The following is a 23,175-nucleotide window of genomic DNA, read 5'->3' as shown; positions in this document are numbered from 1 at the left end:
GGGACGGCCTGATATTTTATCGTCTATCGCGCGACCATGCTACCCGTTCTGTACTAGCTTTTGCCCGCGGCTTCGCTTGCGTTAGAAAGAGACAAAAGTAGCATATGTCACTCTCCATCCCTTCAACTATCTCCACTTAAAAAACATGTCAATCCGTCGCTCCGTTTGGCCGTGAAAGACGGACAAACAAACAAACACACATTATCTTTGGTGAAACAACGAATTCTTCCACTTCAGATTATAGAGTAACCAGCTTTTCCCATTTATAATAAAGTAGCTTTTGACCGCGGCTTCGCTCGCGTAAGAAAGAGACAAAAAGTAGCCTATGTCACTCTCCATCCCTTCAACTAAATCCCCTTAAATAATCACGTCAATTCGTCACTCCGGTTTTGCCGTGAAAGACGGACAAACAAACAGACACACACCCTTTCCCATTTGTAATATTAGTATGGATTTGGCATTATTATTTATATTTAAATAATTATATATATATAGCCCAATTTCGTCGGTAACAGCGTGTTATGTAATGGCGTCGTTGGTGAACAGTCGTCTGTCACGCCGTGAAGGTGCGTTCGATTCCCAGGATTCTATAAACTTTTTGTATTTTTTTGGATATAAATTTCGTATTTTTTATTGACCGAGCAAGAATGGAGAGCCGAAGGTATCAATTTTATCTTAGAGAACATATTGATTTTTTTATTGTCGTTTTGATTTTCTATTTATTAAGTTGAGATATAAAACACAACTTTTAATACCCTCGCTAAATATAATATTTTATCGAAATTACTCCTTAGGTAAAAAAAGTCCACTTGAGTTTTTAAAGCATTACGTTACTCAGTTAACTATTGCATTTTCATTTACTAATTTAAGATTTCAAAAGCGATTTTAATACCCTTGCTCCATCGAAAATAAACAATTAGAAATAAAAAACATTCGAATCGTAGTTTAGAAACTAAAATGTATCTATACTTTTTTGGAATTTTTTAAAATATCAGATTAGGATAATTATGTTAGAAATTCTGAGTTCGACGAACCCAAAAATTATTACCATGTAAGAGAATAGGTTTTTAATCTTTTTTGTGGAAAACGCTCAGTAACTACTGTACGAGTACATATACATTTATGTATAATAATAAAACAAAAAATAGTGTCTCATAGTGTTGTGTTCCTGCCGGTGAGTAAGGCTGCCAGAGCTCAACGAGGGTGTGGGGTGCTGACGACGGGAGGACTTACGGAACTAATTTGTTCCGTCTATTGTCCTTTGAGTCGTCGGCAACCCAAACCCTCCTTTGAACTTGTACACTCCTTTTTGCTGAGCACACGCAGCAAAGGGGAGTGTACAAGTTTCTAATGGGGCGGCAACGCGCATGCGACACTCTTTGAGTTGCAGGCGTCCATAGGTTACGGTGACCGCTTTCCATCAGGCGGACCGTATGCTTGTTTGCCACCGACGTAGTATTAAAAAAAAAAAGAGAAAAAGTCCTGGATTCGAACCCAGTACTTCCATGCAAATCATGCGATGACACGTATTTACCGCAAGGCTATTTAAACAAGCTGTCGCCGCGTGAAATTATCGACTAGAAGGAATACAAAAACACTGTTTGTATGTGTGAGTGGTACTTAAAAATAGTGTAAAATAGTAAATTTATCTACATTAAGGGGATTAACGTTACAATGAGAAGTTGAATGTTTGTTGTAATACGTCAATTTTAATATTAAATGTTCGCGAAGCATAATTGAAAGTATATAAATGCCTGTACGACTCCACAAAAAAAATAAGACTGGTAATTTGCAGATTAACGCCATCTAACGCAGCCTGAGCTTTCGGGTAACCTAAGCGAGCCACCTTAATATGTCAGTGATTATTTTGACGTGCAGTAAGGTTTGAATTCGATGACGTCACTACATCGCTGACAGCGTTTTCGGTGGCTAAAATAAATAAAAAATTACACACATTTTTAATCGAAAATACGTAGTCATCATACACTTTTAATACCCAAAATCTATAAATATTGTTTTTTTTTATGTCAAATACTACATAAGACAATTATTTATTATGCCAAATTCGATATGAGTCTAGTAGCCTATTTAAGTATCCTACCGACTGCGCCATGTAAAATGTGTGTTGAGACGGAGGAGTAATAACACTCGTAAGCGGGTTCTAAGTGCGTTTTCACATTATGCGATCCGATATCGGATGTCGGACCGATATCCTATACATTACAGGCACCATCTTGGATTTTTTTCTATTGAAATCCTTCCGACATCCGGTATCGTATCGGATAATGTGAAAACAGACTAAGACTGAATCTTTATTCATTTACCCACACATATGAAAGTATATATATATATATATAAGACAGTAGAAACTCTAGGTCCATGGGGTCCTAGCGCGAACAAGTTGTTCACAGAAATCGCAAAGCGTCTGGTTGAGGTAACTGGTGACCGAAGAGCTGGCGACTTCCTCGCACAACGTATCAGCATTGCGATACAGCGAGAAAATGTCGCTAGTATCCTTGGTACGATGCCTCAAGGGCCTATTTTAGACATTAGCTAGCTTTTAAGTTTAGTCTTAGTTTCTTATATAATTATGTAAATATGTTTAAGACAGTTAGTTTAAGGTTTCCTATCCTATCTAAATGGCCTAGCCAAGTTGTGAACCATTTGCGTCGTATGAACGAAACGGTAATCTCTATCTATCATTGTTTGTTAACATTTTTACTAGGCAACCAGGGTTGTTTGGCTTTGGCAGATCAATATTCTCGGGTCAGCCCAAGGATGCTTTAATGCCCTCTGATCTTTCAAATACGTTTTTTATTTTTACTCGACAAGCGCGTCTTGACATATATAAGTAAAACACTTAGGTTGAGATTTGTATGAGGTGATTTATGTTATTTACTGTGAGCTTATTGTTACTCTAACCCTAGAAATGTATGATTCACTTGTTTATTATGTTTCTTAATATAGATATTTACCTGTATTATTTCCCTTCTTGTAAGTAATTAATATTGCCTGCTTACCTCTTGCAAAGAGGATCTAGTTTTGTAGAGAGTTACTGTCAAAGTAACATGTGTAATCACAGTCTGCCATCTCTTAAAAGCTTAAAACTTGCCATCTCTCACAAGCTTAAAACTTTTGAACCTCAGTTTTGACAATTAGGACCATATTCTTATCTTGATTTGTGTTAAAATGTCAACTATTAATATTAGCGCCATCTAGCCGAACGTCCCCCAAAGGTGTATGTAGTATGTAGTCGCCATCTAGGTCACCGTACCTATTTCTGTATGGTTTTGAGGTACGTTTTTTTTTAGACTTTATCTGTCTATACGGAGTTACATATGTCTTTGCCTCTTGGTAATTAAATTTTCCTTGCAGGTGAGTAAATTTAAAAGATATTTTAAAATATTAGGTATATTGAAAATGTATAACCGGATGTCATCTCATATATAACTGTACTTTTAGGTATTTAAAAAACGTAAACAAATATTTTTTTACATTTTCGGGTAAGCACCTATAGTTACAACAATTGTGGGCTAACCAACCAAATACAAGACCAAGCGGAATTGTCACTGTACAACCTGTTTTTAATCTTATTTGATTGTGTAATGTTTTCGTTTACCATCAACTGCCCCTTTAAGCACAACTTGCCTTGTCGCGCGCGAGTAAATATATCAAGCGCGACTTCAAGTATGGAGTCACGCGCGACAAGGCAAGTTGTGCTAAAGGGCTGGTTGAAGAAGCCTTTAGAGGGTAGGTTTTTGTTTACATTTATTTAAGTACCAAAAGATACAGACTACACTTCCTACAGTCTTTATTGTTTTGCCGTTCCTAGCCAGTTTTCTTTCATAAGAAATCAAAGTATAAATGGAAAGATGTAGGTAATCGTTTTTCGATCACAAATGTATACTTGTTCGCCGAGTGTCATTCAAGCCCGAAATAGACGTTCAAGTGCCATCGAATAAAAATATGTTTCAGTTTTTCTGCCAAAGGCAAATGGAAATATGTCTTAGGGAACGGTGACGCCGCATGGAATTTAACAAGAATCAGCTTTTACGCTTCGTAGGATTCACATGCGTACGTAAAGAATTGATTGACAGATAAAAGTGGGTAGTTAAGGGGGACACCCCTGTGGGAGTGTGGCTGATGCTGAACAGTTGAATTATCTGTACAGTATAACGTTATTTAGGCTGGTTTTAGTGTCACGCGGACCGTCCGCGCGGAGCAATCCGCGCGACCGGCGCGACCAATTTGTAAGTTGATGTTGTCAGCCGTGCCACTCTAAACCGCTTCCTGAAGTTAACAATAGATATTAGTCGAGGTGCCATAGCCGAATGGCATTTCTGCGACGCGAAACGAAAACGAAATGCCGCGAAAGGCAGTCTGGCTTTGTCGCGCCAATCCGCAAGAGCGATAGAGATAGATATCTACGAGCGTTTCGTTTCGTGAGCGTTTGTGCCATTCGGCTACACACAGTGCGGATCGCTCCGCGCGGTCGGTCCGCGTGACACTAAACTCAGCCTTAGCACCTAACTATTGTTAGCTAGAATTGTATAGTTTCAAATTGACGGTCAATGTTTTTTTACCGAATCAAAAATTGGTATACCTAACCCGTTAAAAAACTGTACCCAAAGCTTTTAAGTTTACTTATCGGCCACAGGCAGAACTACATACTTGTAGGGACAAAATAGTCTCCGATGTCTCCGTGGTTTATTCCAAGATGATTCCAAGGTTCATTTGAACGTTGCATTCGCAACAAGCTGAATTCGTCCCTAAACTTAAAGGTGTGGATTGGCTTCTAATTCTAACCTAAAGGTGTTTTCGGAGGTTCCGCAGCAAACTGACGAAGCTGACGCATCATGATCAGACGATTCCAATTTAAGAGCCACACCGTTTTCTCGCCTTATCAATGTTACTTTTTAAGTTTATTTTGAAATTCATATGTACTTATTTACCCCGTTATTTATAAACGTAGGTACTCTAAAGTTATCTAGCCGATAAAGTTCGTTTGTCCCTTTCCGACGTATTGGTGTGATAAAAAGGGACAACCGAACTTTATCGGCTTGATAACTTTAGTGTACGTTTATGAATAAGGGGGTTAGTCTATAAGATATAAATGTAATATGTTGTTGCCTGATTGAAATTATTATTTTTTTTCCTAGGAGATTTTTCCGTGCTTCAAGTGTCGTTCAACCTGCAGCGGCACACCGGGTACTTCCTCATTCAAGTATACGTGCCATGTATTCTCATCGTTGTCCTGTCCTGGGTTTCCTTCTGGATACATCGCGAGGTAAGATTACAGTCGTTTACAGATATATTGTATAGGTTTCGAGGAGCTCAAAAGTATTTGAACACGTGCTCTAAAGCCTTGACAATGTTAAGATATTTGTGAGAATCTAGTAGGTAATATAATAAAAATATTCTGCGTTCAATGAGGATCAAAACCGTAAGCAAATAATTAATAGTATTTTATGCAACAGGCGTTTAAAGGAGGTCAAAAAAGACGAGTGGCGTGGGTTTGTTACAACTCGTCTTTTGAGGCGAAGTCGAAAATTGTTATTAAGACGCCACGAGTATTTTTTGACTCAGTTAAACACCGTTGCATACAATACTTTTTCTACGACGATGCACCTACTTTTTAATAGTTTTCTAGAATAACTTTCGTGAAATTCGCACTGTTCCCTGTATTTTGACTTGTCCTCTGTAATGATCCTGCACTCACCCTGTCGCTCGCACTCCCCCGCGCCGCCGCCACCCCCGGCGCCCCGCGGCCCGCTATATCCATTAAAGGCTACCTAACAATGCTTTAAGAGCTATATCGTAGGCGTGGGTGCGCGGGGCGCCGGGCGGAGGCGGGCATCTCTTATGTAGGGTTTTAACGATGTAACTAAACCTCCGCTCACCTTACTTATCTACTTACTTACTTGACTAACCAACAGTATAGCTAACCCCCCTTTAAATATACCCCGTAAATTTGGCCTTGTGATCGTCTAGCGTGAATAAGTAGAACCCTTCGATGTGATCCGCAATAACACAGATCCTTTAATGAGTATCAGCTGTATTTTTGACTAATATTTAAATTTTTACTTATTTATATTTTAAAGAAGAATAAAGGTTATTGTAGCATAATAATATATAGAAGAGTATTTTATCAGATTTAGGCCTAGAAAGTTATATGTGAGAAAGTTAATGACGTAATGAAGAAATTTTTAGAATAAAAGTTAGTGAGTGAAACATACATGAAATAAATATTAAAAAATATTTTGGAAAACAACCGCTACGCTCTATTAGTGATCCTGGCTTGGGTACGAACTTGCGTTGCGGAATAGGATCCTTAATCTCAATCAAACTGCTTTATTGAGAGTCCTATGCCAAGCCAGAAGGGCTATCTATCTACTAACTAACCCCTTTTTTATTTTGTTTCTTTTCCCTAGCTAAACCCCCCCGTTCCCCAATACTGCTAATAGACCATAACTTCTCGATCTTTCTAATGTTTTATCGAAACACCGAGCAGTCGCTAACTTTTATAAGAACTAAGCAAGTCTACTAACTTTTCTAAGCTTTTGACTTTCCATCAGTGGACGGCGCTCGCATGCCACTGGGCCCTATAACAAACAAATCCTTTTATTCCAAAGACAGTTTGTTTCCCTAGCCAATTTGATAGAATTTACCTTGAAAAACTAGTTAGCAACACTAAGTGTCCCGCAGCCACACCGAAAAATCAGAAATTGCTACCACAATTATTAATTTCACTCAAATAAATTAAATAATAAGAGATTTTATAAATTACCAGTTTTACCACATATTTTAAGATAGTAAACACCACATTTAAAGTCCATTTAACCCATATAAATAGTAGTAGTTAAATTATTTCTCCACAATACACGTTGACCAGTTATAATTTAAGACCAATCATAACAGAACTCTACTTTCATAGAAATAGTGTGTGACTTTACCCTATTCCTATCGTTTTCCCTATTCTAGCATATCTGAAACACAGACCGTCACTTACCATAGATCTTGTGTTCAAAATATGCACAAGTGTATCCCTACCATAAGCTGTACAGTTCAGCCAGCGAAGCTGAGATAGGCAACCTATAGGCTTGTGTTCTTATCCCCCTCTGCTCTTGCCCGCGGGCTAGGGTAGCAGAGAGTAGATCGCCCTATCCGTGTATATATCCAGTATTCTAGGACACACCAGTACCAGCCACATGGGAGACCCAGCTGCGATCATCTTTTACTTAGATATGGATCGATCACAACCGAAATCCCCAACAACCAACGCCAGCATGGACCAGAACACCGAGTAAATAAATATATATATATATAGGACCCCAGCCTCAAATACTGCCGACTTCTGTGAGCAAGGATTACTCCTAATGCCTTTCGTCAATCGTGAAAGTCCTCACTTCCATCTAACAGTTGGACTCTTTGAGACCGGTGAGAAAATACGCTTTTGTAAGTAAATAAAAGCGTCCAAGCCCTCCACTTGGAACAAAAAGACCCCTAAACGCCTCTTATTTGACACCGTAAGGGAAGAAGCGCCTAGCCGGACAACAGTCTGTCACAAACAATGATCTGGCTTATAACTTTCACAAAATAACCCCATAGAAAATTATTAAATTCAATTTTACTGACCAACTAAACAAACGAGTGAAGTTTCCTTTACGTGCTATAATCTAAGCTTAGTTTTGCAAGAATTACTCCCTACAAAACCAAACACAGACTTATCTCCAAGCACCAGCCATACATCGACCCAGTCTTTGTATTGCTTGACGGCACTCATGAAACAAAGCACGGAAAACTTCACTATACACAACAATTTAAATATAACACTACACTATAAATAGAACACTAAATTAACCCCACAACTGACAGTAAAGCAATTCCACCACAGGTCTAGGTTCAACTGTACGACGATATTGTCCCCGCACAATCAAACAGAGACACAATTTCAAAGTTTACAATCACTTAGAATAATTTCCAAGTAAAAACAAACAGAGAAATAATAGCAGAACAACTTCACTCACCAGTAACACACGAAAGCCAGAGACACTGTTAGTCTTGTAGATATTTTAAGAATGACGCGCGTCGGCTCCCTCCGACCCTTTTATAGATTCAAAATGAGCGACAAAAGAGCTACAAAAGAGCGACAAAAGGGCTACAAAAGGGCTACAAAAGAGCGACAAAAGGGCTACAAAAGAGCGACTGGCTACAAAAGAGCGACAAAAGAGCTACAAAAGAGCGACAAAAGGGCTACAAAAGGGCTACAAAAGAGCGACAAAAGAGCGACAAAAGGGCTACAAAAGAGCGACAAAAGAGCTACAAAAGGGCTACAAAAGGGCTACAAAAGAGCGACAAAAGAGCTACTGGCGACAAATAACAATGGATAGCCGCTAAATTACACTTATAAGAAAAAGGTCGTAACTGTTTTGTTTACTAAGTCGTACGCCTTAGGCATTAATGTCCAAGACATCTCAGCACGTACGTTTTTGCTTCTCAATAGTAACATCTGCATGCCTGCACGTGTTCCAAAGTGATATAGGAATAATTTTATTGATACCTAGTTAAGCGACGAAGAGTTATGTATTGCGGTTAGTATAGGTATGCAGATATTTTTTTTGTTAAAGGGTTTTAATTAGATTTGTAGATCAAATACGCAGTAAAATATCATTTTTGTTTCTAAATGCTACATTAAACACATCCAGAAAGTATACTACTAATCATTATGAACTTTTATGACCTGTGATTGAAATCAAGACATAATATCGGAACGCTACGCAGCTGACAACTGTCAGTGTCAGTATTCTGTCCATGTGAACGTAGTTTGTTGATAAATATGTTTTTCCAACTTGTTTTGCATAGAATAACAGTGAATTTTATGAGTGAAGACGTGACTAAACATGTGATAAAGCTTCAAAGATATTATTTGTCAAAATATCCAATGAAATCCCAAAGGAAATATGCACCAAAAAGTTGGTCAAGGAAAAGTTGATTCGCCGTAAGTTTTATATGTAATAACGAGTCAATTTCCTCGTCATAGACGCTTGTTCTGTTACAACTCGCCCCCGATTGGATTTCTTTTATAAAATACAAAGTGGTTTGTAAAAAAATCCAATCTCACTTAGCAAAAGAAGCAATAAAATTGAATAAAAGAATAAAAGAAAAATATCTCTAGATCAGTCGGAAATATCCCCCCATTTCTAATCGTGTGGTGTGTATTCCAATACTATGCAACTGCTAGTGACTCAGTTTTGAAATCAGCTCATCAGAATCTCGACAATGAACCATGATAACTCCTTCCTCAGAGTCCACGCACCGCCAGGGATACCAGGTTGTGAATCTGATAGGTCCTACTAACCCGTTCTTGCTAGCTCGTTCCCCGGTCGCGGCGAATATTCATTCCATCCACACTGTTGGACCGGAATAATTACCGTAATAATTTCAACGAGTTCACAATAACTTCCCACGCAATTACGAAGAAACCTTTTGAGCTCTCATTATAAGTCCAGAGCCTTCAATCTCCATTGTCGGAACTCAAACCAATTTCTCTACCTAATCACTCCAGCCACATGTTTTGGCGCATGTCTCATACTTGAATAAAATATACTGACTTAAGATCTGTTTGGATGTGTTTTTTTTTTTATAAAACAAACCTTAAATGACATAGGCATGTACCTCAACTCGGTACCATATCATTATTTGATCAAATGTAGCAATTATTTGATGATACTAAACTTCACATATTTGATCACATAACAAGGAAACAAATATTGAAAAGAGCCTCGTTCTCACTAGACGATATCGGCCCTTAAATATGTCGATTGTCAAATACATCCCATTCAAGATGAGGTGTGTGGATTCAGTGTGGGTCTTATTACCTTGTAGAGTGAGTAGCCACAAAAAACTACCCTTGAAATGGGTCGAATCCATTGGATTTTAACCTAACCGATAAGCTTTTTATGGCTAATGTGTTTCCCTCAGCCCCCCCGCTGTTTATTCCCCGCAAATTCCGACCAAACTAGTTTTGACCACTTTCCAGCGCTGTCTGTCTATATCAATCCACTCATTCTATAAAAAAAAATTCAAGACACACATCATTCAGTCATTCATCCCATTCAAAACATTCTTACATCTATAAACATTCATCATCTCTAAATTATTCACACACACACACACAATGTAACCATTCTTACTTCCTCATTCGCTCTTTCACTCGATCTCAACAGAAAGCCAACGCTCTTAAAAGTAATCAAAAATAAAGAATAAAATAACTTAATAACTTCAAAATTCACGTATTCCATTTTACCCCACTCTACCCTTCTTTTATGTAAATCGTTAGAATTTCGTGACAACCCTAGAATACCGTAGCCTTTATCTTTTTTCGTGCATTTTGTGACAGAGGTTGTTCTAGGCGCCTTTTCACCATGACGTTGTCACTCCATTAATTTTCTTTTGTACAGAGTATCGTCTTACATAACCATGGTTTCATCTACAGTAGTAATTGCATTCAAAAAACTCGCTACGCGGTATCTATGCTGGTCTCAAGTTTCATGAACTCACGGTTTTTCACTCATCTCGCTGTAAGCACGATAAAAGTTTGGGCACTAACCTAGCACTAAACACCGTAAAAAAAACCTACAAGCCAACAGACACCTAAAGAAACTATACACCAAAAAGTGGAATAAATGACGAACACAATGATATCCATACTTTTTTTAAACTCTTCCGCCATATTTGTCGGGCCGGAGACATCTGGACCGCACCTCGTAAGTGAGATAACATGTCATGTGTACCAGTTGAAAATATTGTTCATACATACATACTTGTTTGTACTATAGCAAAAATATATACTTATAGAAAGTTGAAATTCGCACTGTGCATTTAATTTATTGAAATAATTGGCAGATATAGGCTACAGTGACCTCTCACCATCAAGAGGGACGTATGCTTGTTTACTACGGATGTAATATGAAAATATATGATGACTTATAAGCTAATGAACTAAATTAGTCCTAACATGATTAATACGTATAATCTAACAGACAGACATTTGTTCTCATAGTGAAAATATTCAGTATAAAAACTTTGTCAATTTATTGTATGATGTATGAAATCCTGTAAGCCAATATGTAGATTATAGAGTTACAACTGAAATGCAAACAAACCATCCATCGAAGGATGTACTTGTCATAATACCACATGCGTGTAGCTATTCAGTATTCATAGAAAAATGGCGGGACGCCCCATATAATATTGTACTTCAGCGCGACAATGAATAATCGCGCCCCCATAGCCATTAGACTAGAGCCTATCTTCTTGTATTACTAGGTCTTAAATCTAGGGCTTAGGTATCCTAGATTATTTTAGGAAAATAACCTTACATCTAGACTGTAGTTATCCTGCCTATGAATGAATTTCTGTATAACAGACGTCTTCCAGGAACATACATAACATCAGAGAGTGTTCATGGACTATATAAGACAGCATCGAAGCTATCCGATCTCCAATGTAAAGCGCAAACGTGATGTAAAGCTTTCAAAATAGCCCTGAAGATGGCAGAACCTGCTATGAAAATGTACTAGGCCGATAGAGCACAATTTGTTTTGACATGAAATTCTATTGCTATTATACATAGTGTACACACTTATGTTTCCAATTCCGATTACTAGGTGGGAAACTCTTCTAAACTACTACAGCTCCGCGCCTTCTTTTATTTTAGGTACATGAATATTTTTCTATAAGTACCTAGTATTTTACGTACTAGCCCCGCCTATACAACAGCCATAAAACATACATTAAGACACAGAATAAATAATAGTACTACGCACAGCCGCAAGGGAACGTCAAGATGCGCCAATGCCAACAATTGCTACGTAGCAATGCAACCAAATGGCCTAATCGGGACGATGTTTAGTTCAACCACTACGATTATGAGTTAATTTTCTGGAAATAGATTTTGTCTAGGTTTACTACGCTATTTTAATTTTTATTTTTTTATTTTTCAGGTACCAAAGGAAAACGAAAATATCATTGGTTCTATACTGATGCATGACTTCGCTCGGAACGCGGCAAGAATTAACAATGGAAGAAAATACTACAGACGTGTTTATTAACGATAAAGTTATTTTTGTTTTTATGAAATAGCGATTGAATAAAAATATTAGGTATATGAGTTTTATTTAGAGATGAAATAAGTCAAGAAATACAGCACACCCACTCATTTTCACAACAACAAATGTAGCCTGGTAAGGCTAATTCCTATTATTTATTTATAAACCTTGGTATCCAAGATGTGTTCTACAGAGCACATCTTAGATCCCTTGGTCACGGAACCAAATGTAACTAAACCTCCGCTCACCTTACTTATCTACTTACTTACTTGACTAACCAACAGTATAGCTAACCCCCCTTTAAATATACCCCGTAAATTTGGCCTTGTGATCGTCTAGCGTGAATAAGTAGAACCCTTCGATGTGATCCGCAATAACACAGATCCTTTAATGAGTATCAGCTGTATTTTTGACTAATATTTAAATTTTTACTTATTTATATTTTAAAGAAGAATAAAGGTTATTGTAGCATAATAATATAGTGTTATAGAAGAGTATTTTATCAGATTTAGGCCTAGAAAGTTATATGTGAGAAAGTTAATGACGTAATGAAGAAATTTTTAGAATAAAAGTTAGTGAGTGAAACATACATGAAATAAATATTAAAAAATATTTTGGAAAACAACCGCTACGCTCTATTAGTGATCCTGGCTTGGGTACGAACTTGCGTTGCGGAATAGGATCCTTAATCTCAATCAAACTGCTTTATTGAGAGTCCTATGCCAAGCCAGAAGGGCTATCTATCTACTAACTAACCCCCCCTTTTATTTTGTTTCTTTTCCCCTAGCTAAACCCCCCCTTTTCCCCAATACTGCTAATAGACCATAACTTCTCGATCTTTCTAATGTTTTATCGAAACACCGAGCAGTCGCTAACTTTTATAAGAACTAAGCAAGTCTACTAACTTTTCTAAGCTTTTGACTTTCCATCAGTGGACGGCGCTCGCATGCCACTGGGCCCTATAACAAACAAATCCTTTTATTCCAAAGACAGTTTGTTTCCCTAGCCAATTTGATAGAATTTACCTTGAAAAACTAGTTAGCAACACTAAGTGTCCCGCAGCCACACCGAAAAATCAGAAATTGCTACCACAATTATTAATTTCACTCAAATAAATTAAATAATAAGAGATTTTATAAATTACCAGTTTTACCACATATTTTAAGATAGTAAACACCACATTTAAAGTCCATTTAACCCATATAAATAGTAGTAGTTAAATTATTTCTCCACAATACACGTTGACCAGTTATAATTTAAGACCAATCATAACAGAACTCTACTTTCATAGAAATAGTGTGTGACTTTACCCTATTCCTATCGTTTTCCCTATTCTAGCATATCTGAAACACAGACCGTCACTTACCATAGATCTTGTGTTCAAAATATGCACAAGTGTATCCCTACCATAAGCTGTACAGTTCAGCCAGCGAAGCTGAGATAGGCAACCTATAGGCTTGTGTTCTTATCCCCCCCTCTGCTCTTGCCCGCGGGCTAGGGTAGCAGAGAGTAGATCGCCCTATCCGTGTATATATCCAGTATTCTAGGACACACCAGTACCAGCCACATGGGAGACCCAGCTGCGATCATCTTTTACTTAGATATGGATCGATCACAACCGAAATCCCCAACAACCAACGCCAGCATGGACCAGAACACCGAGTAAATAAATATATATATATATAGGACCCCAGCCTCAAATACTGCCGACTTCTGTGAGCAAGGATTACTCCTAATGCCTTTCGTCAATCGTGAAAGTCCTCACTTCCATCTAACAGTTGGACTCTTTGAGACCGGTGAGAAAATACGCTTTTGTAAGTAAATAAAAGCGTCCAAGCCCTCCACTTGGAACAAAAAGACCCCTAAACGCCTCTTATTTGACACCGTAAGGGAAGAAGCGCCTAGCCGGACAACAGTCTGTCACAAACAATGATCTGGCTTATAACTTTCACAAAATAACCCCATAGAAAATTATTAAATTCAATTTTACTGACCAACTAAACAAACGAGTGAAGTTTCCTTTACGTGCTATAATCTAAGCTTAGTTTTGCAAGAATTACTCCCTACAAAACCAAACACAGACTTATCTCCAAGCACCAGCCATACATCGACCCAGTCTTTGTATTGCTTGACGGCACTCATGAAACAAAGCACGGAAAACTTCACTATACACAACAATTTAAATATAACACTACACTATAAATAGAACACTAAATTAACCCCACAACTGACAGTAAAGCAATTCCACCACAGGTCTAGGTTCAACTGTACGACGATATTGTCCCCGCACAATCAAACAGAGACACAATTTCAAAGTTTACAATCACTTAGAATAATTTCCAAGTAAAAACAAACAGAGAAATAATAGCAGAACAACTTCACTCACCAGTAACACACGAAAGCCAGAGACACTGTTAGTCTTGTAGATATTTTAAGAATGACGCGCGTCGGCTCCTCCGACCCTTTTATAGATTCAAAATGAGCGACAAAAGAGCTACAAAAGAGCGACAAAAGGGCTACAAAACGATCTATGCACGACACTGTAAATGACGAATAACAATTCGGGAGTAGAAAAACAATTTAAACGATGACATACGCGCCAGCGCTTCGTTTTCTATCAAAAGCATCTTGTGATTATTATTGTGATGTGATCATCGCATCGATCAATTTGTCATGGAAAATACCCTATTTATCGGTCCGCTGTAATGTGAATCGTTGGTTTAGTTAATTATTACAAAGAAATTATTTTTTTTAATCTTGGAAAAATCTTTGCATCTTTGCTAAACCTTGCTAATTTAATTAGAAAATTGGACATGTGTCTCAAAAAGTAAGCATAGTTAACTTCAAGTAATCTAAACTGCTCATTGCTCAACTAGAAATTGTTATAAAAACTTTTTTTTGCATTTTAGGCAACTTCTGATCGCGTAGGCTTGGGAATCACCACTGTGCTGACCTTGTCCACCATAAGTCTGGACTCCCGCACTGACCTGCCCAAAGTGCGATACGCGACGGCTTTAGACTGGTTTCTACTTATGAGCTTCTTCTACTGCATCGCTACTCTTCTTGAATTTGCCGGCGTCCATTACTTTACCAAGGTATTAAAGCATCAGTATCGTGAACTGTATCACTAACACACTAACATAACTTAACTCCTATTGATTGTGTAAAAGGTATCTCGTACTTACCTAATATATTCTGGATAGAACTATATGTAAATAATTTTTAAGAAAAAAAAACCGCCTTCCTTTGGGGTTCGGTGATAAATACTTTCAAATGTTGGATTATGTTATCAATTCGTCTGTATATTTTTTAATGTTTGTTATTCGATATCTCCGTCATTTCTGAACCAATTTTGAAATCTGGATGATTCTGAAGTACTTACCTGTCAGGATACTATTTTATATTTACAATGTTTTAGTGAATAAATACGTTTTTCTTGTCTATCTAAGCTAAGTGCAATGTAAAAAGTATCTGTACTGATTAGTCACGTGACGGAGAATGATTATCAGAACGGAACTCTAACCAGGGGCGGCTCACTCTTCATCAGCAGTTCCACTGCACCAAATGTCACTGTTCTGGACGTAAGTGCATGCTGTTCTTATAAAAATACCAAAGTCACTATAAGTGTGCTGTTTAGATTTGAGGAGTTCCGTTCTGACCAACATCAGCAGTTCCACTGCACCAAATGTCACTGTTCTGGACGTAAGTGCATGCTGTTCTTATAAAAATACCAAAGTCACTATAAGTGTGCCGTTCAGATTTGAGGAGTTCCATTCTGACCATCATCAGGAGTTCCACTGCATCAAATGTCACTGTTCCGTACGTAAATGCATGCTGTTCCTTTCAAAATGCCTTTCAGATTTGAGGAGTGTAACACAAAAATCACCAGATGTATTTAAATATACCCCTTAAATTTGCCTTTCAGATTTGATGAGAACCGTTAAATATTAAAAAATATTTTGGTAATCATCCGCTACGCCTTATTAGTGGTCCCGGCTTGGGCAAGGGCTTGCGATACGGTATGGGACCCCTGACCTGATCAAACCACTTTATCAGGATCCTAAGCAAGTAAGCCTGAAGGGCTATCTATCTACGAACTAACCCCTTTTTTATTTTGTTTTGTTTCTTTTCCCTAGCTAATCCCCCCTTTTCCCCAATACTGCTAATAGACCATAACTTCTCGATCCTTCTAATGTATCATCAAGGCTCCGAGTAGTTGCTACCACTGAGAACGAAGTAAATAAGTCTAGTAACTCCTTGAAGCTTTTGACTTGTCATCAGTGGACGGCGCTCGCATGCCACTGGGCCCTATAACAAACCTATGCTTTTTATTCCAAAGAATAGTTTGTTTCCCTAACCAACTTGATAGAATTTACCTTGAAAAACTAGTTAGCAACACTCACTGGCTCGATGCTACATGAAGAATCAGAAATTGCTACCACAATTATTAATTTCACTCAAATAAATTAAGTAATAAGAGTTTTTATAAATTACCAGTTTTACCACATATTTTAAGATAGTAAACACCACATTTAAAGTCCATTTAAACCATATAAGTAGTAGTAGTTAAATTATTTCTCCACAATACACGTTGACCAATTATAATTTAAGACCAATCATAACAGAACTCTACTTTCATAGAAATAGTGTGTGACTCTACCCTAATCCTATTGTTTTCCCTACTCTAACATATCTGAAACACAGACCCTCACTTACCATAGATCTTGTGTTCAGAATATGTACAAGTGTATCCCTACTAGAACTGTACAGTTCAGCCAGCGAAGCTGAGATAGGCAACCTATAGGCTTGAGTTCTGATCCCCCCCTCTGCTCTTGCCCGCGGGCTAGGGTAGCAGAGAGTAGATCGCCCTATCCGTGTATATATCCAGTATTCTAGGACACACCAGTACCAGCCACATGAGAGACCCAGCTGCGATCAACTTTACTTAGATGTGGATCGATCACAACCGAAATCCCCAGCGACCAACGCCAGCATGGACTAGAGCACCGAGTAAATAAATATAAATATATATAGGACCCCAGCCTCAAATACTCTGGCTTATAACTTTCACAAAATAACCCCATAGAAAATTACTAAATTCAATTTTACTGACCAACTAAACAAACGAGTGAAGCTTCCTTTACGTGCCATAATCCAAGCTTAGTTTTGCAAGAATTACTCCCTACAAAACCAAACACAGACTTATCTCCAAGCACCAGCCATACATCGACCCAGTCTTTGTATTGCTTGACGGCACTCATGAAACAAAGCACAGAAAACTTCACTATACACATTAATTTAAATGTAACACTACACTATAAATAGAACACTAAAATAACCCCACAACTGACAGTAAAGCAATTCCACCACAGGTCTAGGTTCAACTGTACGACGATATTGTCCCCGCACAATCAAACAGAGACACAATTTCAAAGTTTACAATCACTTAGAATAATTTCCAAGTAAAAACAAACAGAGAAATAATAGCAGAACAACTTCACTCACCAGTAACACACGAAAGCCAGAGACACTGTTAGTCTTGTAGATATTTTAAGAATGACCTGCGACGGCCTGCCCCGGCCCTTTTATAGTATCTATTAGAGACATAGCAGCGACTGGGGACATAATGGAGACTGGAGACATACCAGAGACATAACAGAGACCTAACAGAGACATATTGGATACATATTGGATACATAATGGGGACTAGAGACATACTGGAGACTAGAGACATACCAGAGACATAACAGAGACATATTGGATACATATTGGATACATAATGGGGACTAGAGACATATTGGAGACTAGAGACATACCAGAGACATAACAGAGACCTAACAGAGACATATTGGATACATATTGGAGACTGGAGACATACCAGAGACCTAACGGAGACATGGGACAATGGATAACAACTAAATTACGCGCATAAGAAAAAGATCATAACTGCTTTGTTTACTAAGCCGTATGCCTTAGGTATTAATGTCCAAGACAGTTTGGCATATAGGCTTTTGCTTCTCAACAGTAACACCTGCATGATTGCACGTGTTCCAAAGTGATATAGGAATAATTTTATTGATACCTAGTTAGCGACGAAGAGTTATGTATTGCGGTTAGTATAGGTATGCAGATATTTTTTTGTTAAAGGGTTTTAGTTAGTTTTGTAGATCAAATACGCAGTAAAATATCATTTTTGTTTCTAAATGCTACATTAAACACATCCAGAAAGTATACTACTAATCATTATCAACTTTCATGACCTGTGATTGAAATCAAGACATAATATCGGAACGCTACACAGCTGACAACTGTCAGTGTCAGTATTCCGTCCATGTGAACGTAGTTTGTTGATAAATATGTTATTCCAACCTGTTTTGCATCAAATAACAGTGAATTTTATGAGTGAAGACGTGACTAAACATGTGATAAAGCTTCAAAGATATTATTTGTCAAAATATCCAATGAAATCCCAAAGGAAATATGCACCAAAAAGTTGGTCAAGGATAAGTTGATTCACCGTAAGTTTTATATGTAATAACGAGTCATTTTCCTCGTCTTAGACGCTTGTTCTGTTACAACTCGCCCCCAGATTAGATTTATTTTACAGAATACAAAGTGGTTTGTAAAAAAATCTAATCTTATTTAGCAAAAGAAGCAATAAATTGAATAAAAGTTTAATATCTCTAGATCAGTCGGAAATATTCCCCCATTTCTAATCGTGTGGTGTGTATTCCAATACTATGCAACTGCTAGCGACTCAGTTTTGAAATCAGCTCATCAGAATCTCGACAATGAACCATGATAACTCCTTCCTCAGAGTCCACGCATCGCCAGGGATACCAGGTTGTGAATCTGATAGGTCCTATTAACCCGTTCTTGCTAGCTCGTTCCCCGGTCGCGGCGAATATTCATTCCATCCACACTGTTGGACCGGAATAATTATCGTAATAATTTCAACGAGTTCACAATAACTTCCCACGCAATTACGAAGAAACCTTTAGAGCTCTCATTATAAGTCCAGAGCCTTCAATCTCCATTGTCGGAACTCAAACCAATTCCTCTACCTAATCACTCCAGCCACATGTTTTGGCGCATGTCTCATACTTGAATAAAATATACTGACTTAAGATCTGTTTGGATGTGTTTTTTTTTTTTTTATAAAACAAACCTTAAATGACATAAGCATGTACCTCAACTCGGTACCATATCATGATCAAATGAAGAAATGATTTGATGATACTAAACTTCACAAATTCGAACACATAACAAGGAAACAAATATTGAAAAGAGCCTCGTTCTCACTAGACGATATCGGCCCTAAAATATGTCGATTGTCAAATACATCCCATTCAAGATGAGGTGTGTGGTTTTAGTATGGGTCTTATTACCTTGTATAGTTAGTAGTCACAAAAAACTACCCTTGAAATGGGTCGAATCCATTGGATTTTAACCTAACCAATAAGAATTTTATGACTAATGTGTTCCCAAAATTCCCCCCTTGTTTGTTCTCGCAAATTCCGACCAAACTAGTTTTGACCACTTTCCAGCGCTGTCTGTCCGTATCAATCCACTCATTCCATAAAAAAAAATCATTCAAGACACACATCATTCAGTCATTCATCCCATTCAAAACATTCTTACATCTATAAACATTCATCATCTCTAAATTATTCACACACACACACACTCGTTCATTCCTCCTCAATTACGCTTTCACTCGATTGTTTACAGAAAGCCAACGCTTTTAAAAGTAATCAAAATAAATAATAAAAATGGAAATAAAAACTAGATAATAATTTTAAAAGTTTACCTATCCCATTTTACCCCACTCTACCCTGACTCTAAGGCAAAGAAAATTTCATTTTATTTATAAAGGGTCATTCATTCATCTATATTTAATTTTATAAAGTAATTACTAACCGCAAGCTATTGGACAACATGTTACACCTTAATCATAATTCATCTGCTACAAAATTGTATGAGGATCAAGCATACCAACTTAAGAACAATGACAGTTTGAGTAATGTCGCCAATAGAACACCTTTTGGCGGGGAAAAACGTATATATATGTTATCTGTGGTTAAATTATTTTCTCTAATCTATGTCATGCTTACCGCTAATCCGCTTGTTCGCGAAAAAATGGCAGATCCGTTTTTGTTTTCTTTAGCTCATTATTAATTACGTGATCTACAACTAGGATTATTTAAATATTCGCTTTATTTTAATCTGCTTAAACAATACGACAGGCAATTCTGCGCCGACGCCGGTCATGAACCGTCCATATTCGCCATTTTGTCATTTAGCAAACTAAGAAAATGCAAACAAAACATTATTTGCCCTAAACACGCGTTACTTCTAAATAATTTTGTCGACAAAATGAGCCTGTTTTATCAAATTGAACTCTGAACTGCAATTGCAATGTAATTTTCCGTTAGCGAAAGTGAGGTTACGAAATTGACATGACATTATTGTTGGAAAAAAAAAACGTGAATGCAATGGACATGTGTTTTGTTGTGTTTCTCATCAAGATAATAGAAGAATTTAGTGCTCATACTCATGATCTAATGAGCAAACAGCCCATGCAAAGGATGTCTTATCGGGCTATGCCTCAATTGATAAAGTGAACTAATTGCCTACTTCAAAAGCAGTTTTGCATGAAAGGTAAGCTTTTGTTTTATTATTTGATGTGTTTTCAAACTAGTCGTCGTTTTCGAAACCCAGCAGAACATACTTGCGAACTACAACGACTAGACCGAATATATTGGTGAAATGTTGCTTATTTCATTGTTCTGTCGTCAGATAAGTTAATGATAATAAATTTCCCCACGTTACTCGTACTTTCTGACTTTCACATTGCCTAAGAGGATCTTAAATATTCTAAATGTACGTGAAATAGTCCTAACTGTCAAAATATATTTGCTACTTTCAAAGAGGTTTATATGGTTGTTTGATTTTTCAGTCAACATCTAATTGGAATTTACAATGCCCGATATTTCTACACATCCGCCACAAATTTTATGGAAAACAATATTTATGGAAACTGAACATACCTTGGTTAAACGGTAAGCATTAAAATTATATCTTTGACTAATTTATTTGATCTAGGCTACCTAACTGTTCTTGGAAATTGTAACGTTGTTTCCGTACCAACATATAAACTTTCTCTGGATTATGGAAAGCAATATTTGTAGGACCTCAAATGAATGTCATGGCATTTAAAAATAGGCATTGAAACTTGTCAAAACTTTAATTTTGTATTTTTGGATACTTAAATAAAATTATGTAGACTAAAAATCCAGACTTAGCATAGATTTTATTTGTGTTACAATGAGTTTAAATAGTGTATGTATCAATTTTCAGTATATGAAATGGATTATCATCATTGAAGAACATCAACCAGCTGTCGGCAATGTGCAGGTGGACTGAGGAATTTTCCGGTGTATCCTTTATGGACTGTACTCCGACTTAGCACTATCCTCAAGTAAGTACAAAAAATCATAGCCACTAAACAGCTACTTTTTAAACTTAATTAACTCTACTTAGTGAGTAAAACGACTCGGCAGGAAAGTTTACATTACTTAGAAAAATGGGTATGGTAGGTCCTTTTTTTTTCTAACTGTGAATGGCCTAGATAAATATAAACAATCTTAATGATACGTATTTATAAATAAGATTCCTTAAACATACATACACCCTTTTTTTAACTATTTTTTTTTTCATATATACAATTTCAGGTTTTACCCGAGAGGCCATGCTTCAGTTGGACCGTCTTCCATATATCTACTGACTTCATATAAACGAAAGGTACTTTTATTTTTTTATAATAGCTCATACTAATTATTACATTTAGATAACTTAGGCGAAGTATAGCGATGGCAATAAGCGATGAAGTGAAAATTGAACTTACATTAATTTATCCTAATTTTATTGGTTAAGCAAACTTATTACTAACTCATTTATGTCCTAGCTCATGTAGATATGAACTGCTAGGCAGGGGTTCTCAAACTTTTTAATATTTTTTTTTTCCTTTTGTACATTTTGCTGTATGCGTTGTTTTTTCTGACACAATATTTCTCATGGGCGTGTCTTAGTTCCAAAAATTAAGCGACGCGCCCCCGTGAGTAGATAAGTGAAATAATATTGTTCCCATTTGGCAGAACCCCACTCTAAAACTAAACCCTTTTATTTCTTATAATATATGAACATTTCTAATGTCTGACTATTTCTTTTCAGTCTCGCTGATCTGCACAACCAGCTCATGTTCAACGTTACTGAACTACAAAGTAATCCGACAATCAGACTGGACCCGGTCATATCAGGTAAGTTTACATACCTACTGCGTACCACATTCATACTATTTCTGAACCTCAGTAAAATATGGTTTTATAGTAGTAATGGTGCTTATTATCTATGCCTACTTAACAGGAATATTACAAGTTTCAATCAATTTTCATAAAATTATTTGAGCAATTGTGACAATGAGCAAGCAGTGATGGAGTTAAGGTATGGCGAGGTACGACCTCCCAGATGCTGGTAATGCTAATATTTCGTAGGATATGTTTGACATGGTTGTAATGAAGTACAGTATGTTGGCATACTCCTGACTTGTGTAATATTGTATAAAAGCTGTGTACACAATCTACCGAACATAATGATTGTATGGTCTTACACTTACTATTTTAGACTAGCCTACAGCTTATCATGTGAGGTATCGAACTCATGTCATATGGAGCTATTGAAAATCTTATTTATACATACATACTTATTTGTATTACTACAGTAAAAATGTATACCTATAGAAAGTTGAAATTCGTACAGTGCATTTAATTTATTGAAATAATTGGCAGACATAGGCTACGGTGACCGCTTACCATCAAGCGGGACATATGCTTGTTTACCACGGATGTAGTATGAAAATGTATGACAACTTATAAGCTAATGAACTTAAATTAGTCCTAATATTATTAATACCTATATCTTAACAGACAGAAACCTGTTCTTCTCATGGCTGCACTACAGTGACAATATTTGGTACAAACAATTTGCCAAATTATTGTATGATGTA

At 37.0% G+C, this 23,175-nt stretch overlaps 1 protein-coding gene and 1 long non-coding RNA gene across 2 annotated transcripts in view; both read left to right on the top strand.

Annotated features, from left to right (window-relative positions):
• The window catches only part of LOC125228484 (gamma-aminobutyric acid receptor alpha-like), a 73,630-nt gene that overhangs the window by 41,719 nt on the left and 8,736 nt on the right, over nt 1-23,175 (top strand). Inside the window, exons 7-8 of the mRNA XM_048133059.1 lie at nt 5,160-5,287; nt 15,020-15,205. Coding sequence (XP_047989016.1) covers nt 5,160-5,287; nt 15,020-15,205 — 314 coding nt within the window. The remainder of the gene's footprint in view (nt 1-5,159; nt 5,288-15,019; nt 15,206-23,175) is intronic.
• Nucleotides 20,714-22,698, top strand: LOC125228492. The gene is made up of 5 exons (XR_007177291.1): nt 20,714-20,771; nt 21,070-21,172; nt 21,471-21,591; nt 21,845-21,914; nt 22,344-22,698. It is a non-coding gene; the product is annotated as an uncharacterized LOC125228492 (long non-coding RNA).

The sequence above is a fragment of the Leguminivora glycinivorella genome, chromosome 8 (genome assembly GCF_023078275.1).
Source record: "Leguminivora glycinivorella isolate SPB_JAAS2020 chromosome 8, LegGlyc_1.1, whole genome shotgun sequence".
NCBI lineage: Eukaryota > Metazoa > Arthropoda > Insecta > Lepidoptera > Tortricidae > Leguminivora > Leguminivora glycinivorella.
This window is presented reverse-complemented; position numbering and strand designations above follow the sequence as displayed.